Source organism: Lutjanus erythropterus, chromosome 20 (genome assembly GCF_056507025.1).
Source record: "Lutjanus erythropterus isolate fLutEry1 chromosome 20, fLutEry1.hap2, whole genome shotgun sequence".
Lineage (NCBI taxonomy): Eukaryota > Metazoa > Chordata > Actinopteri > Lutjaniformes > Lutjanidae > Lutjanus > Lutjanus erythropterus.
The window spans coordinates 3,733,286-3,744,776 of NC_139336.1; the positions used below are offsets into that span (position 1 = coordinate 3,733,286).

General features: G+C 37.3%; 1 protein-coding gene across 1 annotated transcript; it reads left to right on the top strand.

Moving 5' to 3' along the window:
* The first annotated feature begins 3,610 nt into the window (after window positions 1-3,610).
* LOC146308042 (deoxyribonuclease-2-beta-like) lies at window positions 3,611-11,012 on the top strand. The gene is made up of 7 exons (XM_084746629.1): window positions 3,611-3,636; window positions 4,237-4,260; window positions 5,623-5,800; window positions 6,760-6,838; window positions 8,288-8,452; window positions 8,562-8,747; window positions 10,561-11,012. Exons 1-7 carry the CDS (start codon window positions 3,611-3,613, stop codon window positions 10,968-10,970), a joined length of 1,068 nt encoding a protein of 355 aa, XP_084602755.1. The 3' UTR covers window positions 10,971-11,012.
* Window positions 11,013-11,491: the final 479 nt, after the last annotated feature.

Sequence of the window (11,491 nt, forward strand, 5' to 3'; positions counted from 1 at the left end):
TTGTTGTCCCATCTCGCCTGGTCCTAACACTCTTCCACACTAATGCAACCTCATGTTGTTGCTCTTCAGCCGATTACACAACTTGTCTTGTCCTGAATACTAGAGTTGTCCATGTCCCTCTGTGTGTGCTGAAATGATGAATCTAGTGTTAATACACCCAGTTCCTCCCAGTCTTTATATTCTGTTTCTAGATTTCTAACACTGTTATACTGTAGTACATGGCGACGGTTTCAGTGTTTTAATCTAGAATATGTAGAATATGCACCATGTAAGCACGATGCCCAAAAACGAACTCAGTTTCTGCATGTTAAGTTTAGTTTTAATCATGAGAACTGCTCATCATTTAAAACAGTTGTATATTATTTAACTTTTTGAAAAGGGAGCTTTTCAAAGTCTGAGAAAATAACCCTGATGATGTCATCAGTTTGAGACTATAGATCTTTATCAGAAGTCTTGCATTACAAAGTGGGTGCATAGAGTTGTGGGTATTTACCCAATAGGTAGGATCTATTTAAAGATGCTATTGAATGGAGTACTTATATTTATATATGATGCTAACATGTCTTGTGGTACCTGACTTTAAGTAGTGAAAAGTCAGTAGTGAGATGTAATTGGTACATAACAGAATTACACTCTTGACAGTCCCCCCCCCCCCCCCCCCCCCAAGGTTCTGTCCCGGCTCCTGTTTTGTTTGTAAGCTGTATGAATAAACTTCACTTACTTTCAGCAGGACAGACAGCAGTTGGCCAAACTGTCTTCACCAGGCTAAACTGACCTTTCTTAAGTCCTGCCACCCCGTTTTTGTTTTTTTTTTTGCCCTGTGCTTCAATAAGAGTTGAGCAAACTTAGAATCTCAGCTAACGTTTTTCTTTTCCACTAAAAGTGAATATAGGGTCACATCTTGAGTCAGATCTTTTAGTTATTTTCACAGTTTGGCTTTCTTTTCGACACAGATGAGCACATCGAAGTACTGGAAACGGGAGGGTAGAAGGTTGACCAAGGTGCCAAGCTGGCTCAACTGTCATTGGAGCACAGAGCAAAAAAGGGCGGTGCTTATGATGGATTAATTGATATCACAAATACAACCTAAACTCATCTTTTAAGTGGAAAAAAATAATTGTCAAGTAGGCTACATCAGTAGTATGCAGAAAGAAATTCATCGGTTTGCTTTTTGTATATATTGATTCATGTGTTGCATTGTGGGAACTGCAGGAACCAGTGTTTTGGAGTTCGGCCCAGTCTAACTAAGAGTCAGGATTTATCAGCCTCTGCTGCTATGATTTTGACCTTTCTTTTGTCTCATTCATTCTACCTTTGTAAAAGTGCAATACTAAATTGGTAGAAAGTAGATTTTAACACAAATAATAAAACAGAATCCACCTCATGACCTTATTGTGCCAGATAATCTTGTGCTTTAATGGTGCATATATTCCTTTTTCTTCTAATTATAATAATTAATTGAATGAGAACAATCCAATTTCCCAGGCAGGCCAGCTGGTCCTGTGGGGACTCCTGGGGTCTGGGGTCCCTGTCCAGTTGCCTGCAATCCAGCCCTGGACATTTTTCAAATTTCCTTTCCACTTGTCTCTGACATATCTTTAGATCCCACTCTTATTATGATAGCTATATACTGTGGTACACATGTATATACTAACACATGAGCTGTTAGTAGCCATCACTAATGCTCTTATACTCTTTCAAGTGCTCTTAACTTCAACATCTCAGCATGTTTCAGGAAATATCTTTACTAACTTTATATGTCTGCTCAGTGTAGTGTGTATGTAAGAGATTTCTGTGTAAATCACACGTCATGTCAGCAAACAATGTGATATGAAATATCTGTGTGTCATTTCCCTGCACTCACCTTGTGGTCAATGTAAAAGCTTTGTGTTGCTGAAGAGATACACTGCTGCTACACAAGCAGCCACATCTGGAAATATACTGAAATACAGTAAACAAACGGACTGATGGTGTTGAGTCTCCTTAATACATAAAATATATTGTATAGCTGGACACCTGCTTTCATTTTAAATTCTTATACTTGTTTTAATGTAACAGGTGTAACTGTCCCTTTAAATTAGATTGGACTACTTTCTCAATAGTAACTAAAATGATTTTAAAATTAATATTTTTGTCAAACAATTATGAGATGAGAGTCATAAGGGATGAAATGTCATGATTATGAGATAAATAGTAAAATATATATGTATGAGATAAGAATTGACTTTTTATCTCAGCATTATGACTTACCATGGAGATAATTTTTAATTTCACCAGTGGAAATGGGCCTCTACATAATAAGTAAAGTAAGACCAGACAAAAATACCATGATGGTAAACATGAACTATGTTTTTCTTTTCAACTTTGCATAAAGTACTGTAGTGTAAATAAAAGCAGGTTTGATTTTTCCAAACTGCCTGATCTTTAGGCACAAAAAGACACGAAATTGTCCAACTAGTTTGAAATGGTCCTAAATGAACCACATTAATTGAATTCATTCATACATTCCTGGTCAGATGCACATGTTCTCCCATACCAGGCCTCTGTGGTTCCTGGGGGGAGTCAGCCTCCAGTTAAAAGAACCTGGGTTACACCATGTGGAAATTTATTCCAAAAAGACAAGTTCAGTCTGGAGCTCTGTTTGGACGCTGTTTCTCTTAAATCAAACAGAAGGACAGCCCTCCCCTTCTGGGCAGAATCAGATATCAGGTGCTTCAAAACACAATGCAAATGTTGAATATCCAAATAAAGCAGTTTCCAGATCAGGGGACAAAGTTCTGTTAAAAAACAGTGGCATGCAACTGAAATAAGAGACACCAAAAATGATGGAGTTTTGGACATGTCCAAAAATGTTTAAGAACCATTGAACAGCACTGAAAAGTTGGTTATAACAAATTCCACAAGAACAAACCACACATAATAAACACAAAACAGAGAAACAGGAAAATGATACAAATACGTAGTTGAAGATGGTGTCTTACTATTAAAACTTTTAAGAATATGACAAAAGTTAAGAAATGTCTTTGACAATGTTGTCAAAAAATTGATTGTACGCTATACTTAGAATATCTAGATCACTTTATCTGCTGTCAGACAGACTTTTCTGATGGGTAACCACCGTTTTATGAGCCAAACCTTCTCCAAACCAACCAGACAGTCATTTTATTTCACAGAACACAGGAGTTGTTGGTCTACAGCTGCCTTGATCTGTGAGTTTGTGTTATTCTGTGATCTTGATGTGTCAAAAATCTCAAAAGATTGGCCAGTAGGTCTGGGCATGGTGCCACAACACCCAGCTGATATTGTTACAAAATACCCAATCACCAACTTATTTCAAAGTTCAAACCAACATCCAAGAAAGAATCACTGGTGGAGGAACAAGTTCTGCTATGAAGAGTTTATTGATCTCTTCATGCAGCAAAAATCACCTAACTCGACTCTGAGGAGTCTCCTCCTCTTTTTGACATTTTGGATCACATTCGAATATAATCGTGCATCACTTTCCTTTTCCCTTCAGTACTTTTCTAATCGTCAATTCCAGGAGAGTCTACTTCCCTTAGGTTCATGTGGATAATTGATTATTATTTTTTTAAATAGGTCAATTATCCCTATGGGTTTTACTGGCAAGTCCCTTCTGTCAGTTGATTTCTTGTATGCTATCTGGAGTAATCAGTTAGAAAACACCCTTAAGGATTGTACATAGATGCCTAAGGAGAATACATGATGGGAAAATTTACCACTACAATCTCAGTGAGTCTCCTTCTGTCAAACAAAACCTTAATAAGACACTTTGAATTAGTTTTCCCCTTTAATTTGTCACCATAGATATTCAGAAAGAAATGTCTTCCTCTAAAGCTAACTAAATTCAGCTTGTTTAGTTTATTTATTTATTTATTTGCGAGGCTCAAAGTGCAGATTAATATTGATTTTAGCAAAAAAAAAAAAAATCAAAACTGTTTTTTTTCCTGTCCAAGTCTATGTGACCATAAATAGAAAAACTAGTTCATGGGAATGTCAAAACATGTATGAAGAACCTGTTGGACAGCAGATAACTGGGAGTGTTGATTGGTAGATTTTAGGACATTCAATGTGAGGGAGGGAGACAGAGGTATAAAGACAGGAGAGAAGAGCTGAGGTGAAGAAGTCGACCTGAGAGTGGGAGTGCTGCACATCACACTTTCAGAAATACTGGGCAGATTGAAGACGACAAAGTTTAACTGCAAACTGAAGCTGAAGACAACATTTTATTCACTCTGAGAAGTAAGTGCTTTCACTCCTCCTGGTTTGTTTAGATCAGGACTCAGCCATTTTTACTGAGAACATTTTTACTGCCACAACTACTCAATTCTCTATTTTCCCTGGAGACTTTTCTGTTTTTAGAATTTGCATCTATAGTCTCAGGGGACTCAAGACTGCCCAGCAGAAAAATTTAGAGGAAACAGCACTGAACTGTAGATTACTTTTAAAAATTATGTATAGCTCCACGTTTGAAAATATAATTGTCACCGCAGGCCTGTTTAATTTCCATATTAATTCATTTTTCAGGCCACAGGGAGCCACTGGAGAGGGGCCTCTGGGGCCGCAGGTTAATGACCCCTGGTTTAAAGGGTTCAAACAGGCCAGTTTCTTTCTACAGACTTCCTGTGCTGTTCGAACAATTCCTTGCTCTATCCCTCACCAAGAGGAGGAACTCCATGTAGTTTCACTCAAATTTTTGTGGACAGACTGACTGACAGCAGTCTGGCTGCAGCGAGAATGTGGAATAAAAAGGGTGTAAAATAAGTTTTGGTACTATTGCAAATGTTTAGAGTCAATTAAGGAAGACCACTGACATAAAATCACATGGCTGCTCTTTGGCTATTTACACCTGCCCCCCTAGTTTAGCTTTAAAGAGAAACAAAGTCTTTGTAGAAAATGAGAGGTTATGATTGGTGTGAATGTATTAAACATGGGATGATCCTTCAGGAGACTTGTGTTTGAGTGCTGTGTGAAACTACAGGTGTAAATAACCAGTGTAGCCACACTGGTTATTTACACCTTGGGTGCAATTAGCATTGTTGGCTACTAACATCTGGATGCTTGTCTCTGCTATGCTATGCTATGCTATTTACACCGGGGGATAATACTAATAGTATTTGCCAAACGAATTAGCACAAATTCTGATTTAAACCCACTTTGAATAGGCAAAGTTCTTCTGGGCTTTGACCCACAAATTTTGTTGCGATTGTCGTTGCAAGTTTTACAGAAGTGATTGTGGGTCTTTTTCAGACATAAGGCAGATATAAAAAATGCTGTCACAGTTAACTGCATGTCTGAAAGGTGCTGACATGAATCAAGCTAACATGCTGGTGTGGGTGTTGCTGGTGTGTTTCAGGGAGTTATGTGGAGGTTGGTCCTGACTGTCAGTCTGCTGTGCTGGGGGTGTGAGGGCACAGTGACCTGCAGAGATAACAACAATGGTCCTGTGGACTGGTGAGGCAACATTAAATCTTCTACTTAAATCCTTCATAAGACTCTGCTGTCCAGACTCTGATGTATTTGATCTCTTTCAGCTGTTTAACCTTTCCCTGTTTGATTTCACATCATTGCAGTTCACACTTGTTTCTGACTGTTTATCATCAGGTACATCTTATACAAGGCTCCCAATGTGAAGCATCTGACTGGTTTGGAGTATCTTTACATTGATTCAACTGTAGTGACAAAGATGGATCCTTCTGTACCGAACTACAAGCCCATCAATGATCCCAACGGCGTCCTGGCAAACACCCTGCGGGACCTCTTTATTCCAATCAGATCAATGGTGAGTGTCATTGGTCTGCTCCTCCTAATGTATACACACCCAGCAAGTTTGGTTGAAAAGAATTCAGTCTGCTATGAAAGTCATCTATGAAATGTTTGATTTTGGTTGAAAGTGAAAGATAAAAGGACGTCTTTTTCAAGACAGACAGGCTGAACACAGCCCAAACTTCAATGTCTATTTTTGGACTGCATTTGGACCAATAAACAAATAAAGTAAACAAGGCCCAATTTTCAACATCTATTTTTGGGCTAAAGAAAAGCTTCAGACTGACCAGATTTGTCCCAAAAGACAACACTGAAATGATGGCAGGTGCTTGGTGGGTAATTTTTGAGAATAATCTAACATGCTTATGCCATAAACATGCACATGTGATGAAGACCAGCCAAGTTCCAATCCAGTTTTCAAGCTAAGAAATGGTATGGATTGAGGTTTTTTGTACCTTTGGATCCATGGACAGCCATTTACAACTCTCCTGTCTACTGAAGATACTGATTAAAAAAGTGGAATACAAATTGTCAGACAGAATATATAGTTATTTAAAAAACAATTGAAGTTCTGAGTAAATGCTTCACCTCATACTGATGAAATTATTTATTTATTAACTGTGGTGACTGATGGAGCATCACCTCTGAGAGACAGATTTTTTTCATTGCATTCATGATCATATTTAGCTCTCTGTCAGACTTAACAGATAATGGTGACACAGAAAAACACTGTTTATTAAATTAAATTAGAATCCATGCGAGGTATTTTGCTAGATGTTAGACAGGTGGAAATATTACCTGTAAATTGTTTGCTTTCATCAATAAACAGACTCAGTTTGTTCAAATGACAGTGTGTGTGCAGATGATTAAATTATTTTGTGTTTGTGACATTTTATGTGTGAGAACTGAGGGATTCTGTATTCCTCTAAACTGTTAATTAATATTTTTCCTTTTCTTTCCTCTGCACATTTGCAGCCAGCAGACTTTGGATTCATCAGCTACAGTGATCAACCTCCAGGCTGTAGTGCTGCTGAGAGGTTTGGCCACAGTAAAGGTAAACAGCATTTTCTTACAGAGAACTGAGCTTCCATTATTGACAGGAATGATTTGCAAACAACCACGAATGACTTCCATTCATCCAAAAGATGGATTATCTTGGTCACTGACACTGACACAGATTTAAAAAAAAATGTGACAAAATTTGAGAGAAATAAAACTTTAAATGTCTGTGATCTTTTACTTCAACTCAAAGCAGGAGCAAAAACAAACATTTGTATTTTTGTTGAGTGTTGCTGAGGGTACAAATCTGTCATCTATTTCAGCACCATGAACTGATCTGTCCACAGCACAGTTACACTGCTGATATTTCAGAGTCATGATCAGGGCCACACATTCTACTTGATACACACCTCAGTCAGATCAACAACAAACAATGATCAGACAGACTAGACTAACAACCCCTCTGTCCCTGCACTCTTTCTGCTGGGGGGATGGAGTGGGGGCCTGGCAGGTTAACAAGGGGGATGGCACCCCCTGTTAAATTGTCTATGGTTTTTATCCAAGCTTGAGAGCTGGGACAAATCATGTCCTCCAAAAATAAATAAATAAATAAATAAATATTTTGTGAAAATATGTTCTTTAAGGATTTATATATCATCACTGTTGGACAGAAACCTTTTCAGGAAACAAAAAAAGCCCTGTGTTTTTAAACTAACTGAATGCTGCTCAGTCAAAGTTAGCAGCTCTTTTTTATACTTTTAAACACAACCCACAGACAGACATAAAGGGCGACCAATATCATTAATTTGTGGGGGGAAAAAATCAAAATATGGAGATATGAGGTTTTTGCGTCTGACTGTAACAATATATATATATATGAAATATATGTGATGTAAGAAATGTTTTGCTCTGCTTTATTTTTCTAATACATTTCTAAACTTGCTCTGTGTGAGAAAACAGCCTTGTCACAGACACAAATTCAGAATTTCACACAATTAAAAATGTGTTAAAAGCCTTCAGAATCTAAAACTAACAATATCTACTGATAACACAGGTACAAAAATATGCTATTATATATATAATAATTCTTTTGACATTGATTTCTATCAACTTTACAAAAACATGATTTAATCAGACACAAAAAGAGTTAGTTATACTCTGTCTCAGTTCCTGGTTTAAAAAAAGGCAGGAATACTGCTCAACACTTATACATTTGCCATTTTTAGACAAATTCATTCAATAATATTTCTATCAGATGTCTCAGTCATAACATGTCAACTCTGTAGTTCATCTAAATCAAAGCTAAATAAGAATTATGGTTTAAAAATATGTATTTTGATTAACATTAAGAGATGCTGAGACACTTTAAAAAATAAAATGGCTGCTCACTATGACTCTGCTGTGAAATTAAAACATGTAACATTTTGTCAACCCTGTCAGATTTTTCATCTGATGGAGTTGACGTCTATTTATGACCTCTTGTCTAACTGTTCATGTTCTCCAGGGGTTCTGATGATGAATAAAACCAGCTCAGGAGTTTGGCTTCTACACAGCACACCACGATTCCCTTTCAGAAGAGATCAAAATAACTTCTGGCCTGATAGCGGAACACAAAATGCTCAGACATTTATCTGTGTAACATTCCCCTACAGCCAGTTCAGACATATAGGTAATGTTGTCAGTTGAAAAAAAAAAACAAAAAAACAAAACCACTGTAAATGTGAAGATTTAAACCTCACTGGTTCTATTGAATGTTGCTGTAAATGTGTTATTTTCAGGGATACATCTGCAGTACATCGGAGCTTTCCCATTCGAACATGATCTTCCACTGGACTTTCATCAAGAACTTCGGGATGCTGCGAACTGGATATTACTTCCTCCATCCAGTAATTTACAGCTGCTAACATCAAGTTCAAACAAGCGTTTTCACAGCATTGCTAAGCAACAGGCAGGACAGCCAATGGGTGAGATGTCTGCATGTTTAAAATGATCTGAAATATTAAATAAGCAAGGTTTAATATACTATTATAATTTACCATTTTAATTATGGTAATACACAGAGGTTAGACTTTAAATACAATTCTTTAACACTGACTCAACTTGGACTTTAACACCAGTGACTCAACTTCACTTATACTTTACCCTTTTGACTTGAAAATACTTGTTATCTTCTCTAACACTTTGCTCACTCACATGAGTGCAAAGACTTGAGACTTAACTTGTGATCTGTGAAACCTTGATTTGGTCTCACCTCTGCTAATGAGTTTGAAACACTAGTTTTGAGTGGTAGTCCAAGTGACCTTTCGGGGAATCCAATGGTAGATAAAACATGATAAATGCCCTCCAGAATTGTCCACTGTCCAATACAACATGATAAAGTGGCCTCCACCCTTCCAGTGTGCAAAACATGATATAGTGCCCTGTAAAGCATTGCTTCCAAGAAATCACAGAAATCAACTTCAAGCACTTTTCAAGCATTTTCAAGCTTTTCCAGCACTGTACAGCTGTGGTAAATGACATATTTATATACAAAATGATTATTTCACCTCTTCATCACATTAAATCAGATGTTATTGTGCTGTTATCTGCCAGAATTATGTTTTGTGACAGAAAGTTTAATGTCAAAATGTGTCACTTGTCTGTAAGAAGGCCTGGCTTCCTATTAGGGTGACACATTTTGTGCATTTTCCTCAGTTGAAAATGCTAACAATTGATTAATTGATGAATCATTAATGAATCATTGTCTTTTTCTCTTTTTTTCTAATTTTAAGTTCAATTTTAAGTTTCCTTATCCATTGAACGGCTCCACCAAACAAAACAAAAATTAATAAAAAATTAATGCCATTTTTAGACTGTTGATTAATTATCACTTAATACGTTTAATCCGTGAAATTCTTATTTGCCAGTGAATGATTAATGAATGATAACTTCCTCTGACTTGCTGTATTTTTTAATCTAAAAAGTTAACTAACTAATTCAGTCAGGCAGCAATTTATTCAGGCAGCAATTTTAATCAAAGTAATCTGATTACAGTTGCAAGCAGTTTCAAGCACTACATCCAAAATCTAAACACTTTTAAAACCTTGAGAAACTATATAAAAAATTTAGTGTTTTCAAGGATTTCCAGCACCTGTACAAGCCTGCAATTTATTCAAAAGTCTGTGCAGGCTGGGGGGCTCAGCTTTCCTTAGATACAAGTAGGACAGAAAATGATAAAGTGCCATCTAGAATGTCCTTCCAGTGGACACAACATGTTAAAGTTGAGTGCCCTTTCAATGGACAAAATGTGATACAGTGGCCTCTAGAGTGTCCTTTCAGTGGAAAAAAATGTGTTAAAGTGTCCAGTTGAGTGTCCTTCCAGTGGGCAAAATGTGTTAATGTGCTCTCAAAAGTGTCCTCCCAGTGGACAAAACCTGATGAAGTGCCCTCTAAAATGTCCTTCCAGTGGACAATACTTGATAAAGTGCACCCTTGAGTGCCCTTCGTGAAGAAAAAAAATATGATACAGTCAATATGATAGAGTCCACCACTGCGGTCTAATGCATATACAGCATATACTAACATATACAACCTGAAAATGAGCTGAGCAGCATGAAATGAACTAAAAAGGTGAGTGGAAGGTGAGTCCAGACAGTCCAAAATGAACCCTGAATCTTAAACTCAGTCAGTAAGACAACTGTCCTGTCATACAGTGTTACAGTACAGTAGGATAGTGTCATGAGTGTGTGAGTAAGTCTCTGTAACATGGCTCCTGGTTTCTTCTTGTTCTTCTTGCAGTTGGAGATCTTTATGTCACTATCGCAGAAGCAGTTGGCAGTGACCTCTTTGTCCAGACGTGGGGCGGCCAGCGTTACCGGGCACGTTCCTACTGTGTACCCAACAGACGTAGAGTGTACAATATTAAAACTATAAAAAGTGATTTGGGTGAATGGGAACCTGGCTGTGATCATTCGAAGTGGTCTGTAGCTAAAGATAAAGATTGGACCTGTATTGCTGATGTGAACAGGGCGCAGACCCAGTATGAGAGGCGTGGGGGTGCACTGTGCATTGATGATCCTACAATAAAGAAAATATTCAGTCATTTTGCCGGGATCTTTGAAGGTTGTCTGGTTATACCTCCAAACATCATAGACATCATTAACCATGTCACCGACAATTGGACTTCATTTTTTTTGTCATTCTTTTAAGAGAGTGTATAATAACTTACAGGATAATTTTTTCATCACATTGGCAGGAGAACTGGCTTGCACAGAGAAAAGATGAGCATTATAGCTTTGGTTAAACTGTTGATATTTGTCTGCAGGAAAAACTGAGTTTTTCTCCTTAACATATTCTACATGTTAAAACATGTGAAAAGATTAAGAAATATGTAGAGCTGAATTGTGGAGTTAGACTGAAACTGTTGTTCACAATTTCTGTGTTCAGGGTTTTTTTTGGGGGTGGACCTGAAACATGGTTTGTCAGAGCAGAGAAAATTGCTCATTCTTCTCAGGATTTTGAGACCTAATTTTATTTAATTAAGTTTCAAATTTGGTTTGGTGGTTAATAACACATATTTCTGTGGTGCGACAAACTCAGAACACACATTTATTGTTGCTTTACACGTCTTTTAATTTTGTACCTGCCAATCAGAAAGCTGTATGTCCATGGTCATGGTTTAATGAATAAGAATGTATGACTCCTGCTGTCACTGTCAGCCTGTTGAATA